This window comes from Arabidopsis lyrata (assembly GCF_000004255.2).
Source record: "Arabidopsis lyrata subsp. lyrata unplaced genomic scaffold ARALYscaffold_5, whole genome shotgun sequence".
Lineage (NCBI taxonomy): Eukaryota > Viridiplantae > Streptophyta > Magnoliopsida > Brassicales > Brassicaceae > Arabidopsis > Arabidopsis lyrata.
Genome location: NW_003302551.1, coordinates 16857978 through 16878951, shown reverse-complemented (window position 1 = coordinate 16878951; position 20974 = coordinate 16857978). Strand labels below are relative to the sequence as shown.

Below are 20974 nucleotides of genomic sequence, written 5' to 3'. Positions count from 1 at the left end.
ATAAACGCGTAATCCTTATCGAATTTGTTCCAACCGTCAAACCCAACCATATTTAACAAAATGAGTCAGAATCCTAAACCCTACACAAAACACTAAATCAACAAGCCAAAAAAAAAGAAACCAATACTAACCCTGAGACGAAGACGACTGAGCGTCGAGGGCAAAGGCAGGCCGCCCTGTGGCAATGAGGCCGAAACCGGAAATGATGAAAGAAGCGTGAACAGCGAAAACGAGCTTGTCGTGGTTATTACGAAAAGCAGGCATAACCAACCTGACCATACCCATCACAGTCTCAGAAGTCGCCATCAAAGACTTCACAGAATTGTCGCAGGTTTCCCTTTAGCAAAAATCTTGGGAAGCAAGAAACCTAAATTGGCCTGTCAATATTAGATATTGGGCCTATCTTGAACAGTGTCGGGCTCGTCTGCAAAATAAGAAAAAAAGGCCTAAAATCTAAAATTAAAAAAGTCGGTTAATATTAATTACACGTGGCATCCTTTTATTGCATATTTACTTTTCGGTCCCTTTAATTTTTCTTATTTAAATAATCTGTTAACTTGCGATCTCTGATTGCTTCTTCTTCTTCTTCTTCGCTTCACAATCTCTTGAGACTTTCGCATCGGAGCAATATATATTCATTCACGGAATCAGTGAATTTTAGGGTTTTGTTATCAAATCTTGATCGGCGATGGAACGAACAAGCAACGGAGGAATGTTGTATCACGAGGTTCAAGAGTCAAATCTGTGCGCCGTACACTGCGTCAACACGGTGTTGCAAGGACCTTTCTTCTCTGAATTCGATTTAGCTGCCGTCGCCGCCGATCTTGACGGGAAGGAGCGTCAGGTTATGCTTGAAGGAGCTGCCGTTGGAGGGTTTGCGCCCGGCGATTTCTTAGCTGAAGAGTCGCACAATGTTTCTCTTGGCGGCGATTTCAGTATCCAGGTACGAATCGCGATATCCTGATTTCGTGTTTTTAGGATATGCAATTGAAGATTCTTGAGTTGCATTCAACATTTCGATTGTGTAAAGCCTTTTTGTTTTTGGAAGTTTAGGCAAAATTAGGGTTTCGAATTTATGGTTCTTTTAGTTGCTGGGTTTAGGCTGAAGTGATAAACTTTTGAATGGTTATTTACGTTTTTTGAAGAGTAAGGTACAATTAGATCGATTCAAGAAGAATTGAGATCAGTAATGGTGTGAATTTTGCAGCCTTTACTCTGGGTTAAAACTCATTTGTTGTTGAAGCCTAGCTTCATTGTGCGAACATTGTTATGCTGATAAATAGAGTAATTTGAGAGAACTTCTCTTATCTAGGGACTCATGGTTTTCGATATCTAGCTATTAGTGAGGTTCTGTATCTTCAGTTATCATCTTTTGTTTCTTGGATAGCTTTAAACCGAGTTGGTTGATAAATTGATATTTGATAAGGTTGCTACACAAGTCAGTTTTGATTGCAAGTTTTATGTATTGAGATTCAAAGGTATAGAAAAAGCAACACACTTATTGCACTGAATAGTGATTTACATTACATTTTTAGACATCTAAAATTAAAGCTATTTTAACGGATTATGTTGAAGTTGGATGCGGATAAAACATTGCAAACAGAGGGGTTTATGCGACCGGTGTAGCATTTTAATCTTTCAAAGTTGATCTAGGCTTGCATATTGTTTTCCCTAAGAAAGCTTTTGTGTGATTGACAGGTCTTGCAAAAAGCTTTGGAAGTGTGGGATCTACAAGTGATTCCACTCAATTGTCCAGACGCAGAGCCTGCGCAGATAGACCCTGAGCTTGAAAGCGCCTTCATCTGCCACTTGCATGACCATTGGTTTTGCATAAGGAAAGTGAATGGTGAATGGTATAACTTTGACAGTCTCCTTGCTGCCCCGCAACATTTATCGAAGTTCTACCTTTCTGCGTTCCTAGACTCTCTCAAAGGTTCAGGATGGAGTATCTTCATAGTGAAAGGAAACTTCCCACAGGAGTGTCCCATGTCGTCTTCATCTGAAGCTTCCAATAGTTTCGGACAGTGGCTTTCTCCTGAAGACGCAGAGAGAATAATAAAGAGCACGAGCTCCTCAGTACGAGGTTCTTCTGCTAGAAACAACAGAAGTAATGACAATGTTGATCAACAAAGACCAAATCAAGCATTGTCACGTGAGGAAGTGCAGGCTTTTTCGGAGATGGAAGATGATGACTTGAAGGCAGCAATTGCGGCGAGTTTGCTTGATGCTTCTGCGGCTGGGGCCAATCTCGGCGATATGGGGACTTCTCAAAAGGAAACTGAGAAAGAAAAGTAGCAGAGAAAATAGAGAACACGTGTTATTGATGGAGGTGGGAAATATTCACTTTTGTTTCTTTGTTTTGGTTTGTTATCAACAATTTTACATACAGAACAGAGAAAAGAAAGAAAAGGCTTACATCGAAAGATAGAGAAAACAGAGAATAATAAACGGTTTGTGAATTGTTTTTGTTTGATTTCTTTTGCCATCTTAAATTGAGAATAAAGATTCGACCTTCTCGAATTTATAGGAAATTACATCTGAAAAGGAAAATGCAGTCTGATAAAGATACATAAATTTAAACACTTTTCTTCATTTTTTGCATTATACAGTTTATTTTCCAACATTCTCTATGTAATAAATTACTTCAGTTGACTAAATAAATGAATTTACCAAATTAATTGTGATCTATGCAAATACAAAGGGATGGTGTAAAATTTGATTCAGCTAGAGTCCAATCTGGCGAACTTTTACAGTTTGAAAAACCAGAAGGATAACACTTTTAGGCTGGAAATAAAAACATCGAGAGGCCAACAAACACCTTCTTTTTCCCTTAACAGAGAATAGCCTTTAAATTATTAATTAATTATTTATGTATTCAAAGTTGATGGCTTTGATCATGATGGTGATGACCCAACTTTAGTCTCTTCACCCTTTTTTTGTTTTTTACTTTCTCTTCTTCTGATACATCAGGTTCCTTCGATTTGAGCCTTTAGGATTTCCTTGCTCATGATGATCTGTTTCTCTGACATTCAGAGAAAAAACACAAATATCTGGGTAACTTTTGGGATCTGAGGAAATCGGAATCCAAGTTTGCTGATCTTTCTTCTCAAATGGGTTCTTCTTCGGACAAGTTGTTCAACAGAGAGAGGACATTACATGAGATTCTGGGAGGAGGCATTGGTAAGTGAATCCATATAAATACCAAATCCAAGACTTATAAAAGCTAAGTGATCTCTCTCACCTATATAACCTGTTTTTCTTGTTATGAAATGAATCTGCAGTTGCAGATGTGATGTTGTGGAGGAAGAAGAATGTGAGTGTTGGTATAGTTACAGTGACAATAGCTTCATGGATGGTGTTTGAGGCATTTGCTTACACTATCTTTACTCTTATTTCGAGTGTTCTTCTTCTCTTGCTTTCTATTCTCTTCCTCTGGTCCAAATCTGCTTCCATTCTCAACAGGTAAATTAGTATTTACTTGTAACTAATATTACTACATTTCTAACTCATTTTCCCTGGCTCTCCAGGCCATCACCGCCATTACCGGAGTTTCAAATAAGTGAAGCGATGGCGGAAGAAGCTTCGATATGTTTACGCCTCCATGTGAACAAACTACTCCAAGTTTCGCATGACATTGCAATGGGAAGAGACTCAGAGTTGTATACCAAAGTAGCAGTCTCTCTGTTTCTCATCTCATTAATCGGAAGCCTCATGGATTTTCAGACACTTTGCCACACCAGTAAGTAAATATTGGAAAACTCTTCTTGGAATGGTTTGAGCTTCGTTTTGAGGTGGTTCTTGGTTATTTTGGCAGGCGTTTTGGTGGTTATGACGGTTCCAGCTGTCTATGAGAGATACGAAGATCACATTGATGGATCTATACTGTTTATCTGCAACAAAGCTAAAGAGCTTTACCTTAGAGTCGAGGTATTGGCTTTTCCAGAAAATAAGAAACTGAGCTGAGATGCTATCACCTCTTTCTTCTTCAAGAGTTTCTTCTTCTGTCTTTTCTGATTTCTCAGTTTTGCGGAAAGAAAGGGAGAAAATGTATGATTTTTGATAAATGTTGGAATGGTACAGCCAAAATATGAGCAATCCAAAGAAATTTTATTTCACAGTTTTACTCGAAAACTGACTCTCTATTCTAAAAATAATATTCGACCAAGTCGTGGCCTCTCTCAATCACCGAAAATTGTGAAGAAAACAATGTTGCTCTTATTCCCTCTGCTTACAACTCTGTATCTCAGTTTCTTTTGGACGCATCGAGTTCCCGGACATACTTCTTTGCCTGGATTAGAGTATTAAGAACCAGGATTAGAAAATGAGACAGAACACTTTGCGTGACTGATTCGAATTTGATACAATAAAACTTATCAATTGTTACCTGTTCAAGGGTCAAAAACATGATGACGTTCCATGAGCCAAGGCGTCCAAAGTTGGGGATGAACCCTTTGTAAAATGCCATGGGACCCTGTAGAGGAAACCGTAAAGAGTTTATTAACATATTCTGGGGTTATCTTTAGAACAAGACCTCCAGAGAGGAATCAGAAGCAGAGTTGCTTACGTCGCTCTTCAGAGTTTTGACGAAGCAGTCAATGGTGCCCTTGTAAGCACCAGAATCTCCCATCATTCTTGACTTGACCTGCCATACAACAAGATTCAAGAAGAGAATCAGGAAACGTAGTGAACAAACTCAAGGTTCAAAGTCATGTGTAAATACTGTACCACGTCAACAGGAGAGCCAATGCAGACAGCAAAGAATCCTGCCCCCAGTCCAGATAGAATATGTGTGACAACGTTGTCAGTGAAACCCGGAATCTTCAAGATTGTCTGTACGCAAAAAAAAAAAGGAATGTCAGTTGCTTCAAATATCAGGATCTTTTAGTTAGGCAAGAGAGACACAGAATAAATTTATTTCATACCTCTTTCACTTGATCGTAACTTGCTAATTCAGCAGCATTGATAATAGCGTTTCTTGCTACGTTAGGTCCAAGACCAGTCCAAAGAGCTCGGACTCCTTCCTGTCAGAGCCAGATTAATAAGATATGAAGCAGAGTTGAAGCAAATTATGCACAATCTCAACTTCCAAGTCGGGACAACTACCTGTCTCACAATTGTTGAATACGCATTCAGCGCTCCAGAATACCGTCTTGGCGCACCTGCAGCTAGTTTTCCTTCCGCCTGAAGCCTAACTTTCACAAGATCAGTGGGATTTGCTACCATGATACCCAGTGCACCTAAGAGTTAGAAAACAACAACCCAACTAAGTGATTCAGAGGAAACAAATGTTACGGGTTTCTTCTAAGCCGGTCTACCGTTATGCTCACCTGTTGTCAAACCAGCAAGAATTTTCTTGCTCAATGGAACATCACCTACAAAGTCTTTTCCAACATACAAGTTTTTCACCTGAGGAGAATAAATTGGTTAAGGCTTTAAGTAGTAACTACGAAAACACTGAGTTTAAGCAGTTTTCTGGAGCATGAAAGAAGTAGATTTTGTAACCCACCGGCTCATACATTCCAATTCTAAGACCTCCAAAAAGGCATTGACGATGCAATCCAGGTACAACACCTTTCCATAGTGAACGTAACCCTTCTTCCCTTGCTATGGTACCAACAGTTCCCAATAATCCTCGATATTTAGGCAGAGTAACATCTCCAGCAAGAGCAGACTTTTGGAGTTGAAGCCTAACTTTAGCAGTGTCCAATGGAATAGTGCAAACCTGGTCCAGAGAGTTTAATTGCATAAGAATTTTCAAAAGCGACTGTGCAACACAGAATTTTCTGAGGAAACAACACCGCCAAAAAGAAGATACAGTTTGTTCTGAGGATAATTAAACATTTTCAAGTCTCATAATCTTTTCAATGATTCGCAAAATCATTATCCAAAGCATAAATCAACAACGTCAAAACACTGCCATACAAATGCCAAAAACTCAATTTTTAGCCACAGATCTGAACGATTATTCCAAGATCAAATCATTTCTATCGTAATTACGTAATCAGGAATTCAGGATAAATAGTATAGAAGCTAAAATCCAGATTCTCTAGCTAATACGATGATACAAGACAAGAAAGATAAAGATCAACCTGATAGAAACTTCACAAATCTCAACGAAATTCGAAATACATTTCCGCGTATAGCTAAACAACACTAGATCGCGACACACATTTCTCGAACGAATAAATACTTTACCGGTACAAAAAATAGAGTTAAGAGAGATGAAAAAATTAAGGAATCCGGCGATTACCTCGCCGACGCAAGCAGCGAAAGCACTGCAGGCGAAAGTTTTGGGCAAGGAAAGGTCGGATTTACCAGCAGCTACCATCTTCGATCCAGAAAACGCGAAGCAGAGAGAGGAGGTTAGGGTTTCGAAATCGAAGAACAGAGAAGATAGATTCTTGGGAAGAGGAACGACGACGATGACGATTACGGCTACGCAACTTGGCCTCGAGAGCTTCAGTTAGAAAAGATCGTCCCTCTCTCTCTCTCTCTCTGCTACGAAATGAAAAAGAAGTGGGCGCTTTACTTATTTATACACACGTGTGTAACTGTGTTTTGATAATATCATCCATCCATTTATGATGCTTTTCACTGTGTGCACATAATTCCAAAAGTCAAATCAATGACACTGCACCACGCTGGATCGAATTTAATTTGTTATAAATAAATATACTGTAAAATTTAGAATTTAATATATCTCTAATTTTAAAACTTATAATCCGAATTCTGATATTATAATCCGAATTTTTTAGTTTTATACAAAGAAGAGATACGGAAAACTCAAATCTATACAACATACAACAATATAAAATAATGCCACGAATGTAAAAAATTCAAAGAAAGGAGCATGCTTTGAATTGGATAGTTGTTAAAGGGTTTATAATCCAACGGAGTATAAAACAAGAAGTTTTGTATATTTGGTAGAAAGTTGATTTGATCTTTGATGACTTTGTAGCAGTGGCAATGACTGCGCCATCTTCTACTTCACATCTTCATCACAATGTAGAGTGCCTATCGATGATAAAGTTTAACCATCATCAACTTAATTAACATATGAATATTCATACTTAATATCTCTTAGAACAGTCAAAATGACACGCTAATCACTCTTTTGCCTTTTTTTTTTTTTTTTTTTGCCTATATTTGTTAGCCTCAACGAAATGACAAAATATACTACACCACTACCATCCAAAAAACTAGTCATATAAAAAAATATGTGCTACAAACGTGACCAACTCTTGAAATTATCCATCCATACCATACATAAATAATGCAAAACCTAAAAAAAAAAATTGATTAGAACAGTCACATAAATAAATATAGACACACTGGCGAATATAAAATCTGAAAACAAAAAACTCAGCTTCGGCGAATTTCACGGTGACGGTGGCTATTACCAGAAGACAAACCAGAACATGGTCAACTACTACCCCAACACCTAAAATTCAACCCTCTCTCTTCTTTCTCTATCTTTCCTTTTTTCTGATCTTCAATTCCCTTTTTCACCGGCGACGATATGTCAGTCGCCGGAGCGATTAACCCTGTACCAATTGCACCCACCACTCGCCGCCGTGTCGGTGATTCTCTAGACGTAATCTCCGAACGACCCTCGAATTCATCTGACTACAGCAATACAGTTAATCAACCCATCGTTGGATCAACAGATTTAGACGGTGGAGATGCAAGCGGCCAAGACTCGTCCCCATCTTCGGAAAGCTCTGCTTCTTCTACTGGATCTCATTACCATCACGATCATTACCACCGATTTTACAATCATCCGGCGATTCGTTACCTTCTTCTCCGAAAATTCTGGATTCCGTTTGGTGGTGGATCGACGGTTGTGATTGGTCAAGGGTTTAGATCGGGGAGAAACGTGGGTCGTCGGATCTTGGGTCTTCTAATGGTGCTTGTGGTTGCGTCTGTGTTTCTTAGGGTCTACCTTATGGGTGGTGTGCGTGTGGTTGATCACGCTCGTTTGAAGGAGTTTGTTGTTGTTAGAACGCTTCGTGATGATTGGTCAATGGCTCAACGTGAAGTTGCAGAGAACCAAGCTTCTTCTCAGCCAATGCGTGTTCTCGAAAAACTTCCCGTGAGTTTTTTTCTCTTTACTCTAAACACTTAGGGATTTAAAAATTCAATCTTTGTGATCAAATTCTGCATTTTTTTACTTAGTTAAATACTAATTGGGATCAATCCTCTTTTATGTGTTTGGTCCTGCTGAATTGTTTGATGGTTTTGTTGAACAGTTCTCTAGGAATTATCTATTATGGCGAAGTTAGTGTAAACAGATTGCAATGTTTGGATTAGTGTCTCCTTTTTGGGACGAAGGAGAATCAGTAGTGGGGTAGGTAATAAGATGAATTCTGAGAACAACTTCAATGATTGCAAAACTGAATTATCATTGTGCAAATATAATAGCCTTTTTACCAATCAATATCTCGGTGGCGATTTTTATGAGCTTTACTTTTTGCTATTGGATTGAGACTTTGACGAGCAATATAGTCAATGGATTTATAGGCGGCTTTGATGTGTGGATCATACCTTCCTACAATTTTAGTTGACTTAGAATCCATAACATTCTGTGTCATAGTTTGAGAAGACTTGAAATGGAAACTCTTTATAATCTTCTAGCTCTGCAATATTTAATCTTGAAGTTCCATTACAGTCCAAGTTGATATTGGTTTGATTAAGAGTTCATTACCGTTCCGTGTGTGGTTTTAATCTATGTTAGTGTCTAATCTGTTTTGTTGAGTTAATTGTAACTTGACTTAAATTCGTCAAGTAACAGATTTAAAGTACGAGAAGTTCTCTGTGATCAGTGTAATCGTCTTACTGGTTTTGATAATTAACTAAATTGTTTATCATTTCCTCTGTTTTTGCAATGTAAGGAAAATAGTTTCTTTCTGTTTGACTTCATTTTCCGGGATCTTGGTCATGGATTATATGTTTTTGTTGTCTCCTTTATACAGATTCCGGAAATTTGGCAGAAACCTGAAAGCGGGAATTACCGCCAATGTGTGGCACGTCCCAAGAACTACACAAGTATGTTGCTATCTTGAAATTCCTAGTTCTTCTTCAAGCTCGTTTGCAGTTCTGAATTTTCAATATCTGGTATATGTCTTTCTCTAGGACTGTACCGCCAAACCAATGGGTATCTTTTAGTACACGCAAATGGAGGATTGAATCAGATGAGAACTGGGGTGAGTTTACGTCCAAAGTATATTAGGAGGTATTGATCTCCGTTTTCTACTTTTCTCTATTGTCAACTGTTTTGACTTACCATTCTTTATTGGTTTTGATCAATATGCAGATATGTGACATGGTCGCTGTTGCCAAAATTATGAATGCAACTCTTGTTCTTCCTCTGCTTGACCATGAATCTTTCTGGACTGACCCGAGGTCTTGTCTTTATATCTTGGCACTCTTATTGACCTGATATCACAAGATATTTACTAGGAAAGAAGTGGAATGCCAATATATCTTGTTTTGAATGCAGCACGTTCAAAGATATTTTTGACTGGAGAAACTTCATGAACGTATTGAAACACGATGTTGACATTGTCGAGTACCTGCCTCCTCAGTATGCCGCAATGAAACCTCTTCTCAAGGCCCCTGTTTCTTGGTCCAAGGTCCGTGCTTTATTCATATTACTGTGGGTTTCATGGTTAGCTTTCAGATTTTTATCTCTTCTCCTATATGGATGTAAGGGCTTTTCACCATGAGAAGTAAATTCTTAAATTCACAACTGATATACAGGCTAGTTACTACAGAAGCGAAATGTTGCCATTGTTGAAACGTCACAAGGTGTTAAAGTTCATGCTTACTGACTCACGGCTTGCTAACAATGGCTTGCCACCATCGATCCAACGACTGAGATGTCGTGCTAATTACCAGGCACTGCTATACACAAAGGAGATTGAGGACCTAGGGAAGATTTTGGTTAACCGGTTAAGAAACAATAGTGAGCCTTATATTGCTCTGCATTTGAGGTAAATCCGACATTTCTTTGATCATCAATAAGGGCAATAATTTTAATCTTGGTTTCGTATCAAATGGATTTTGGATTTGCAGATATGAGAAGGACATGCTTGCCTTTACAGGATGCAACCACAATCTTACAACTGAAGATGCTGAAGAGCTGAGAATCATGAGGTACAGTGTCAAACATTGGAAGGAGAAAGAGATTGATAGCCGAGAGAGACGGATTCAAGGCGGATGTCCAATGTCTCCGAGAGAAGCAGCTATATTTCTAAAGGCCATGGGATATCCGTCCTCCACGACTGTATATATAGTTGCTGGTGAAATCTATGGAAGCAAGAGTATGGATGCTTTCCGTGCAGAGTACCCAAATGTCTTCTCTCATTCAACTCTTGCGACTGAAGAAGAGTTAGAGCCTTTCAGTCAATACCAGAACCGCCTTGCTGCGTTGGACTACATTGTGGCCCTTGAAAGTGATGTTTTTGTGTATACATATGATGGTAATATGGCTAAGGCGGTACAAGGGCACAGAAGGTTCGAAGGGTTTAGGAAGTCCATAAATCCAGACAGGTATGGTAACATAAAATAAAACTTTTCATTTTGGCGAGATTATGTAGTTTCTTTCACTGGTTTTTTGCTGACTTGTTTAGTGTGATTATTTCAGGCTGAATTTTGTTCGACTGATAGATCATTTTGATGAGGGTATCATATCTTGGGAAGAGTTTTCTTCTGAGGTTAAGAGATTAAATAGAGACAGGATTGGAGCGGCATATGCGAGACTGCCTGCTGCACTTCCCAGAGTAGAGGAGAATTTCTATGCGAACCCACAACCCGATTGCATCTGTAACAAGTCTCATCCTGAGCAGCTCAGGAAACAATCAAGTCTAAGAACAGACTCAAAGAGCTGGAAGAAGAGTGCCTTAAGATAGCAGTGATACAGTAATCGAAAAGAGCGAGACTGTGCATCAGGACATAGAACAATCTGCTTCGAGTTTATAGTATTTGTACACTATAGGAAACAGAGGTAACCTGAGTTTTTGGAAGATTCAGACAGCTTGTAGGATCGATTCACCATACAGGAGCGTCATGACTTGGGTCAGCTAGAGCAAGTTTGTGACCTTGCACGAGAAGCTGTGTTGAACAAAAGAGAGATATCATGGGAAACAGTTTTCCTCATTCTTTCACATCGTTGTTATCAGTGAGCTCAAAAATTGATTGTACATTGGATAACAAATTTGAATCATTATACGTCTCACACACGGTTCAGAACTTTTTGTAAAAGCTGAGTTCTTGATATTTTTATTCTACCACATTGATGGAACATAAAACCTGCTCTTTCAATTCTGTGTCGCAGCTTTCAGTAGGGAAACCTCTGACTGCACCAGTTGTCCACTGCAATACGATCCCAGCAGCAACTGCAAACCCGAGCTGTCGTTCCAAGACATCTTGGTACTGAAACATCTCAGGACAAGTCGTTAGCTTTCTCATTATGCCTGCAACAACAGCATCACCAGAACCTGTCCTAGGTGAAAGGAGTTATAAGCGCATCTTTGTTCCAACCACAACTCCATCAGTAGGAGTATAGTAATGATGCTGAAGTGTTCCATCAGTCACAACCAATAGCTCAGTCATTAATGATGATTTTATAACTTCTCCTTACTCAACAAGGAGTGATCTCAACTCCACGTATGACCATCCATGCATGTCGTAAACAAACCTATATACTCCCTCCGTTCTTTTTAGATGACGTTTGAGGCTTATATTTTTGTTCTTAGATAGATGAAATTTTCAGTTTTCAATGCAATATTAATTAGTTTTTTTATTGGTTTTGACGATTTATATTTTGAGATTGTTTTTTTATTGGTTGATTAGATAATAAATAATGTTTTATATTAGAATTAAACAAAAATTAAATAATTTTTTAATCTGTGTGCATTCTCTTAAAACATCGAATAAAAAAAAAAGAGAGTATATATTTTACTATACACTTATTTCAATGGATACATATACATATACTAGGGATAATTGTAAATATCCATATACTTTTGACAACGGACACCGAGAAAGGGATAATTTTATCAAAAATATATGGATAGAATTTTTTATTTTTTTTGTCATATGGATAGAATTATTGCTAAAAGTTTTTTATTGTTTCACAGTATTGGTAATAAATGATGTTGACGTTTAGAAAAAATTCTTAAATACAATATAAATTATAGTTTTGTGGGCAAGCTAAATGTGAAAAAAACAACACAACATAACAACATCAAATTGATAGTTAAATCGAAAAAATAAATTTGAATACGTTGGTTTAATGTTATAACCTGATCTCATCGTCATTGTCATATGGCTATTCCATTAATTTTTCTTTGCTCAAATGAAAAGAAGAATCATTTGAGCAAAGAAAAATTAATGGTTGGGGGAATTTTGAAAACTCATGTGGCAGAGGAAAATGCGGCATCAGTTTTGGCGGCTACCCTTCCAGGATGGAGAATGGAAAACAACTACTGTTGTTTAGAGCTGGGAAGGATCTGGTTAGTTTGGGATCCCTCAGTCTCTGTTTTGGTTTTCAAAAAATCTGAGCAAATGATCCTTTGCAGTATAAAAGTGCCTGAAGTGGCTACTTCCTTTGTTGCTGCTTTTGTGTATGGTAAAAACACTGTTATTGAAAGAAGGTTGCTTTGGGAGGAGATTTCTTTGTTGGCTCACACATCCCCTTTGTGCGACACTCCTTGGGTGTTAATGGGTGATTTCAACCAGATAGCGGAAACCACTGAACACTTCTCTATCATCCCTTCTTCCTTCTCTTTAAGCGGGCTTGATGATTTCCAAGGTTGCCTGAGAGATAATGATTTGAATGATCTCCCTAGTAAGGGTGTTTTTTTTACTTGGTCAAATCATCAGCAAGAGAACCCTATTATCAGGAAGTTGGATAGAGCTGTGGGGAATGGAGCATGGTTCAGCTCCTTTTCAAGCGCTGTGGCTGTTTTCGATCCCCCGGGGGATTCTGATCATTCACCATGCTTCATTACTTTGGTAAATCACCCTGATCACTCTAAAAAACCTTTTAAATACTTTTCCTTTCTGGCTTCTCACCACTCCTTCCTTTCCTGTTTGACATCTGCTTGGGAGGAGGAGACCCTATGCGGTTCCAAGATGTTTATGTTAGGGGAAAGATTAAAGCATGCCAAGAAAGCTTGCAGGAAATTAAACAGACAAGGGTTTGGTAATCTCCAGCAAAGAACTCAAGATGCACTGTCTCATCTGGAAGATATTCAGAGTCAACTTCTATCCATCCCTTCTGATTCCCTTTTCAGACAGGAGCATGTTGCCAGGAAAAAGTGGAATTTCTTTGCTGATGCATTGGAATCTTTTTTCAGACAGAAATCAAGAATAAAATGGCTAAAAGATGGAGATGCAAATACCAGATTCTTTCACATGGCGGTTATTGCTCATCGAGCCAAGAACCTCATTAAATTTCTTCGCGGAGATGACGACTCCAAAGTCGACAATGTGCAGCAGATTAAGGATATGATCATCACCTACTACACTCACCTCCTGGGGACTGAATGTGAGTCAACGGTACCCTTCTCTATGGAGACTATTAAATCCATCCACCCATTTCGTTGTGATGAATCTCTGGCAGCCAAGCTTTCTGCAATCCCCACGGCTGAGGAAATTACCCATTGTGTCTTTTCTATGCCAAAACACAAAGCTCCTGGACCGGATGGCTTCCCTGCTGAATTCTTTTGGGATTCCTGGGCTGTGGTCAAGGATAGTGTTATATCTGCTGTGATGGAGTTTTTCTCTACAGGTCATCTTTTAAGAAGATTCAACTCCACGACTATTACTCTCATTCCCAAGGTGACAGGAGCTGATCGTCTGTCCCAGTTCAGACCTGTTGCTTGTTGCAACACAATATACAAGATCATTACTAGGCTCCTCTCCCAGCGCCTCAAACTCTTTGTTGATCAGGCAGTCCAGGGTAACCAAGTCGGCTTTATTAAGGGGAGGTTGCTGTGTGAGAATGTACTTCTAGCTTCTGAGTTGGTGGAAGGGTTTCATGTTGAGGGTGATATTTCCAGAGGCTGCCTCCACATTGACCTAACAAAGGCTTACGACAATGTCAACTGGGATTTTCTGATCAATATTCTAGAGGCTATGGAACTTCCCAATGTTTTCATTAATTGGATCAGAGTTTGCATTTCCACTCCTTCTTACAGCATTGCTTTTAATGGTGAGTTAATTGGGTTTTTTCAGGGTAAGAAGGGCATCAGACAGGGAGACCCTATGTCTTCCCATTTGTTTGTTCTTGTCATGGATGTCCTCGCCAAATTTCTGGACAGAGGCGCAATCAACTCCCTGTTTCAGCCTCATCCCAAATGCTTAGCCCCTGTGATTACCCATCTTAGTTTTGCAGACGACGTTTTGGTTTTCTTTGATGGGTCTGAGTCATCAATTGCTGGCATTCTAAGTATTCTTGATGATTTCAAGCGTGGGTCTGGTTTGGGTATCAACAAGAATAAAACTGCTCTTCTCCTTAATGGTGAGGATTTTGATAGATTAAAGGTGATCTCGGAGAGTTTTGGGATTTCTCATGGTTCTCTCCCGGTAAAATACTTGGGAGTTCCTTTGATGGCTCAAAAGATGAGTAGGCATGACTACCAACCACTCATAGACCGTATCAACAGCAAATTCTCATCGTGGACTGTCAGGCACCTTTCCTTTGCAGGCAGGCTGCAGCTTCTAAAATCTGTGATCTACTCCACCATTAACTTTTGGACTTCTGTCTTCCTCCTTCCCAAGCAATGTCTCTTAAAATTAGAACAAATGTGCAATGCCTTCTTGTGGAAAGGAGCCCCAAATTCTGCTAGGGGTACAAAGATTGCTTGGGATTCAGTTTGCAAGGCTAAGGAGTGTGGAGGGCTTGGTCTGAAGAGGTTAACATCTTGGAATAAAGTTTTTGCTCTTAAACTTATTTGGCTGCTTTTTACTAAAGCAGGTTCTCTTTGGGTGTCTTGGGTGAGGATAAATCTTATTGGCAATAGGAATTTTTGGACTTTGAACCCCTACTACTCGGGCAGCTGGATTTGGAAGAAATTATACAAGCTTCGCCCTGTTGCTAGGCCATTTGTGGTGTGTGAGATTGGTTCCGGGGTGAGTGCGAGCTTTTGGCAAGACAACTAGACTAGTTTGGGGCCGCTCATTGATATCACTGGCCCTGCTGGGCCTCAGGTGATCGGGCTGCCTTTAAAATCTGTAGTGAGAGATGCGCTTGGAAGTAATGGTTGGAGGATTACTACTAGTCGCAGCAGGAACCCTATCATTTCTCTCTTAAGAAGGGCCTTGCCCGAGGCTGGAAATATGTGGGATTGTGTGGATGATGATGTTTACCTGTGGAAGACTGATCATCATCCTCCTTCAAACCTTTTCTCTTCACCAAAAACGTGGCTGGCTTTAAATCCTCCTGGAAATTCGGTATCTTGGCATAAATCTGTGTGGTTCAAGGATCGCATTCCTAAGCATGCCTTCATTTCTTGGGTTGTGGCGTGGAATAGATTGCATACGAGGGATAGGCTAACGAGCTGGGGTCTTTCTATCTCTCCTATGTGTGTTCTCTGCAATTCTGGCCATGAGTCTCGAGAACACTTGTTCTTTGATTGTGTGTTCAGCCGTGAAGTGTGGATTTATTTCACCTCTAGAGCAAATCTGAATCCTCCCGCCCCTTTCATGGCTTGTCTTCTCTGGCTTAAGACTGCCTCGAGGGACTCAAATCTTTCTTTGATTATCAAACTTATTTTCCAAGCGTCTGTTTATCTCCTTTGGAAGGAGCGCAATAGCCGGATTCACTCTATTTCTAACAGACCCCCGACGTTGATCATCAAGGACATTGTGTTAACGTTGAAGGCTCGGCTGGATCCTCTTTCCCGAAATCAGAGTCACTGCGCCCCTGGATCTTCTCTCCTTTCATCTTGGTTCCGCTACTTTGGGTAAGGTCTCTCTCCCTTTGGTGGTTTTGTTTGGGCTTCCTTGGGTAGGTTTCTGGTGCTCCCCCTTCTTTTTCTCTTGGCCTGGTAGCGTTTTGCGCTGTTCTCTTTGTGGGGCATGTGTGTCTGTCTGGGCTTTTGCCGTGTATGTTGGGCTTGCGTGCCTGTTTTCGGCTTTTGCCATGTATGTTGGGCCTGCGTGCTCCTTTTTCGGGCTATTTAGCTTGTATCCGGTTCTTTTTAATGGAAATTTAAAGTAAAAAAAAAAGAATCAATTGGCTTTTATTTCTTATAATCCTACATTTTCTAAAACTGATCATGTGACTTTACTTTTTTTTTTTAATTAAAGGTGTGACTTATTTATTCAATTTATATTGTACTGGAAACATTATTGACTGCATCCGTACGAAGGATCAACCTTCTTTTAATCATCCTCTCCTTCAGAATCACGTAATTTAGGTATGTTTATTGCTTAATGTTAGTTAAGCAATAACTGAAGATGCAGGGAAGTGGCAGATATGGCACAATACCGGAATGAGTTGTCCAGAGGGGACGATTCCAATACGGAGAGTGGTTTCCCATAAGAGGAAAGCAGCGGAAAGAGTCACTGGAGGACACGATGCAAGTATCCTAAATCCTTTTATTTTTAATCCGAAATGTGAACCATATGAAATTGAACCAAAATTTATCAATCTTAGCTTCAACCGAATATTAATTTGACCCTAACGTTGCATATAATTATATAATAAGTCATTCGAACCAAACCCGATTTTGTTAGAACTAATATTACTAATTAAAAGCTATAGAAAGAAACATACTGTTCATAGCAACCGATAATTATAATTACCAAACATGGTAAAGAGGCTCGAATTAATTTGAATTAATCACAAAGTTAACCATGCCAAGTTTTATATAAAGTGCCCAAAAAACAGTGGACCTACAACTACAAGTGTCAAACATGAGGAGTATTCAAATGAACATTCAACCTAAAATTTTTTCATTATTGTTTTTATTAACACATCTATAAAATTGAAACCTAAAATTTTTTATTCTAATTATATATCTACTGGGAAAGTGGAAATATTGGAAGAATTATATTTGAAAACAATAAGGAAAACAAAAGCAAAATAAAAGCAAAATAAAAGCAAAACCATAGCAAAACATAGTGATATTTATTTTTTTCCCAAAAAAGTTTACAATAATTAGTTTAGAGATTATAATTTCTAAAACATATAAATTAGAGTAAATTTGGAAAAATACCCTCTTTTTGTTTATACTTTTGAAAAATATATTTTCTTTATTTTTCTTTAAAAATTACTTTTTAAATATGTAAAATTACTAAAATAACTTTAATGATTAATCAAAAATATCTATATTTTAAATATCAAATCAATTTATTTTTAATAGTTAAATAGTTATTTTTACAAAGTTTTTATAAAAATAAAAATTCCAAAATTTATTACCCTAAATATTTTTTTTAAACAATAATGAATAACACTATTCTACCAATATTAAGTCATGATTTTTATTGAGTCTTGTGTTGTTGTTATTCTGCAGATTTTGATAAATCATTATTATTGAAAACATAAAAAATAGTTAACTTTGCACAAAAATTCAAAGAGAATCATTGAATTCAAGCAAAGTTTTGTGATATGTTTAGTTGAAAAATGTGTTTGGAGTGTTGGGATTATTTTACTTTATATAACATGATAAATATTAAATGATATACTTTATAATACTTTTAGATATTATCTTGTTAATTTTAATTTAGAAAATTTAATAAATCATCTTTGTGTCAAAAACAAAATATATATATATATATATAACTATAATTGATATTATTTCGAATTTATTTTATTTTATTCTCTAAATTTTGATTTTAGTTTTAATTTACTAAAAATACAGCTTTAAATTTAAATTAATACAAAATTATCATTTAACATATAAACGATTGTAATTTTCATTAAAACTAGAAAAAGGTATTTTTCAAAGGATAACTCTAAAACAGAGTAGTTTTCAAAATGACTCAAATTATCTAATATAATTTTCTAGCTATTATAATGCTCTAGTCTTTTTTATATGATTTCTACTTTGAAACAGAAAAACATCTATATAGTATTATGAAACAACATATTTCATTCATCTATAAAAAAATTCCTTAAAACTAACGTCTTTTCCGCCAAATATGTACCCTTTTTCGTTTCTTTTGTCTGTCTCTTTTGGTTTTTGCGAGTTTGTTTTAATAGGAAGTTCGATTTTTAGAAGGTTCCTATACAGAGAGAAATGATTCAGTCATTATTGCTTGTGATTCTGTCCCTTCTCCTTACTCTCTCAACTCCACTCTTAACCATCTAAGCACGAGTAAGCCAATCTATTGATTTTACTATATATATATATTTATATCAATGCATATATTTCTGTTGGTTTCGCTAGACAATCTACACAAAGCGGGAAACTATAACATCTTACATGTTCAAAGAGCGATTACAATTTTGTAAAATTATATATGATCTTATAAGTTATAACTAATTAAGAGAAAACTACTAATTTTTCAGATTTGATTACAAATTATAGTTTTGGAAGAATTTTGAAATTATAGTAAGACTTGGACCATCCAGACTTAACTCAAAAATTGATTGTACATTTCATTGGATTACAAATTTGAATCAGTATACATCTCACACATTGTTCAAAAACATTGAGTACACAAGTTGAGTTCTTCATCTTCTCTATTCTACCACATTGATGGAACATAAACTTGTTCTTTCAAATTTTGTGTCGCGCTTTCAGTAGGGAAACCTCTAACTGCACCAATTGTCCACTGCGCTATGGTCCCAGCAGCAACTGCAAACCGGAGCTGTCGCTCCAACACATCTTGGTCCTCAAACATCTCAGGACAAGTTGTTAGCTTTCTCATTATCCCTGCAACAACAGCATCACCAGAACCTGTCCTATCACAGGTGAAAGGAGTTATAAGCACATCTTCCGTTCCAACCACAACTCCATCAAAAGTAGGAGTATAGTAATGAAGCCGAAGTGTTCCATCAGTCACAACCAATAGCTCAGCTTCTCATGCCACAATGACTTGATTTCCTCTGGTGTGTAGTGGTAATAGTCTCTTCGGTTTTTCGTCTGATCAAAATCCTCAGCAAAGTATTGTGGTGTGTGGTTTCTTCTTCTCTCGTAGTAATCTTCATCAAGCAGAAACTCAAGCTCTTGCTGTGAAACTTCAATGATGTTTGCTTCATTCCATGCTTTCTTGATCAACTTCCTAGTCTCATTGCGCGATCTCCATAGCGGTAATGGTAGATTCAAGTCAAAGAATATAAGCCCTCCAAACTTTTTAGACCAATGTATTGCCCTAAAAAGAGTTGATTGCATTGTAGGAGACGTCAACACTTCTGAATTGAAATGAACAATCCTCGCCTGCATTGTAAGCACAAGCAACACAAACAAAAAGCTTAAAAGCCAAGCAGAGGTGCTCTGTTTCATGATCCAAATCATATACGGACAAGAAACCAGTCAATGCAATATGATTTATGCTCAAGACAGAGACTTTCAATAAGAAACCAAGCTCGAGCTATCAAGTCATAAATTGTTCCTCTTAAACCCTAAATTGAAACATTTTTTACCTCTTTAAGCACAGCTAAATTGAGTTCTGAAGCAAGAACTACTAGCGTTATACTGTATTTTTGCCTCATGCAAGAACTATTTACTAATTTGAAAAAAACAATGGTTGATCATAATCAAGCACATTTCGCATAAGTTTTCACCCTTTTTTTTTTTTTGACAGCAAGTTTTCACCTAATTAAAAAAAAAAAAGAAGGAAGTTTTAACCAACACAGGAGAAATTGGAAAAGAATGTCTTTGTGTGGGTTAATAAAAAAAAAAAAAAAAGAAGCATATGTATTAAATAAATAGTTTTTTATTTTATTCTATCTCATAGAACCCACGAGATGAAAATTTAAGTCCAATAGCTTATAGAAAACAAATGCAACACTTAATAGGGAGAATATTATCTTATATATTTTGACAAGCGATTTAGGATCATTGGCAACAACATCTCTTAGGCTCTTTGGGAGAACGAGCAGCGCATTGCCCATCTGCAAAACCACGCCCTAAACAATCAGTATTACATTCAAACCATCCGTAGCTATCTGAACACAAAACCCTGCAGTGGTCAAATGAGAGTTTGTCCATCTCTGCACCTACACAAACCCACATATATGTTAATCGATACAAACATAACAAGTCCTTATATATATATAGTTAATTAGTTATTCTAAATAGTACTATAATACTCTTAACTAAAGTTTTAAAACATGTCTTACCCTACTTATAAGGGCTATATTAATTTAAATACACAGAAGATTTAAAAATTAAGAATATACCTTTAGTTTTTGTATTATTAGTTCTCTCTCTTCAATTTATGTAAGTTGGACGAAAATATCCTTCTACATATAACAAACTAGTTAACGTCATAATAAAATAGATATCGACATTTCTTATATGAATTAGATATCAACGTTTTTGTATTTTCACTATTTATCAAATATCTCGGTAATATTTATTAGGTTAACATGATAACAAAATATTTATATCAATAAGTTTATAATTATATCATGCTAAGTCATCTTATATCGCGATAAGTTATAACTTATGTGATATATTTATATTTACCGTCTTAACTCATTTATTATATTATATAATAAAAATTAACGAGTTACTATCACGTGCAAAATATGAATTTCATCCAATAAGATTATTATTATCACCTACCTCTAGAAAAAGTTTTAGTTAACTTGGTAATTTGATTGTTAACCAATTTGAATCTGAACAAAAACTACCATTGTCGTAATCTTCAACCATCACATCTCCGCCGTATTCTTCTCACCCAATCATTTCAGAACCATTTTTTCCTCTACCGCAAACCCACACCATAATTATTACCTCCGCTACGGATAAAATCATCATCGCCACCATATTCTTTTATGTCGGTATCACCT

The 20974-nt window shown here is 37.3% G+C and overlaps 5 protein-coding genes and 1 pseudogene across 6 annotated transcripts; 4 read left to right on the top strand and 2 right to left on the bottom strand.

Annotated features, from left to right (window-relative positions):
• The first annotated feature begins 545 nt into the window (after nt 1-545).
• On the top strand, nt 546-2584 carry LOC9314025 (ataxin-3 homolog). Its single transcript, XM_021026853.1, has 2 exons — nt 546-943; nt 1699-2584. Exons 1-2 carry the CDS (start codon nt 689-691, stop codon nt 2293-2295), a joined length of 852 nt encoding a protein of 283 aa, XP_020882512.1. The 5' UTR covers nt 546-688; the 3' UTR covers nt 2296-2584.
• Nucleotides 2585-2740: 156 nt separating this feature from the next.
• On the top strand, nt 2741-4121 carry LOC9312310 (reticulon-like protein B12). The gene is made up of 4 exons (XM_002877910.2): nt 2741-3180; nt 3282-3462; nt 3528-3739; nt 3815-4121. Exons 1-4 carry the CDS (start codon nt 3111-3113, stop codon nt 3961-3963), a joined length of 612 nt encoding a protein of 203 aa, XP_002877956.1. The 5' UTR covers nt 2741-3110; the 3' UTR covers nt 3964-4121.
• Nucleotides 4037-6546, bottom strand: LOC9314024 (mitochondrial uncoupling protein 1). The gene is made up of 9 exons (XM_002876195.2): nt 6251-6546; nt 5507-5722; nt 5328-5406; nt 5104-5237; nt 4923-5021; nt 4726-4830; nt 4565-4642; nt 4385-4471; nt 4037-4288 (listed from the first exon to the last, which is right to left on the bottom strand). The coding sequence occupies exons 1-9, from the start codon at nt 6326-6328 to the stop codon at nt 4244-4246; spliced, it is 921 nt and encodes a 306-aa protein (XP_002876241.1). The 5' UTR covers nt 6329-6546; the 3' UTR covers nt 4037-4243.
• Nucleotides 6547-7320: 774 nt separating this feature from the next.
• Nucleotides 7321-11293, top strand: LOC9312309 (uncharacterized protein At1g04910). The gene is made up of 8 exons (XM_002877909.2): nt 7321-8092; nt 8973-9045; nt 9133-9203; nt 9314-9402; nt 9500-9632; nt 9760-9992; nt 10075-10551; nt 10646-11293. Exons 1-8 carry the CDS (start codon nt 7520-7522, stop codon nt 10908-10910), a joined length of 1914 nt encoding a protein of 637 aa, XP_002877955.1. The 5' UTR covers nt 7321-7519; the 3' UTR covers nt 10911-11293.
• Nucleotides 11294-12393: 1100 nt separating this feature from the next.
• Nucleotides 12394-13655, top strand: LOC110228556. Its single transcript, XM_021026236.1, has 2 exons — nt 12394-13552; nt 13633-13655. Exons 1-2 carry the CDS (start codon nt 12394-12396, stop codon nt 13653-13655), a joined length of 1182 nt encoding a protein of 393 aa, XP_020881895.1.
• A 4929-nt stretch (nt 13656-18584) lies between these two features.
• On the bottom strand, nt 18585-19773 carry LOC110228156 (annotated as a pseudogene). The gene has a single exon (XR_002331766.1). The product of XR_002331766.1 is annotated as a fructokinase-like 1, chloroplastic (transcript).
• Nucleotides 19774-20974: the final 1201 nt, after the last annotated feature.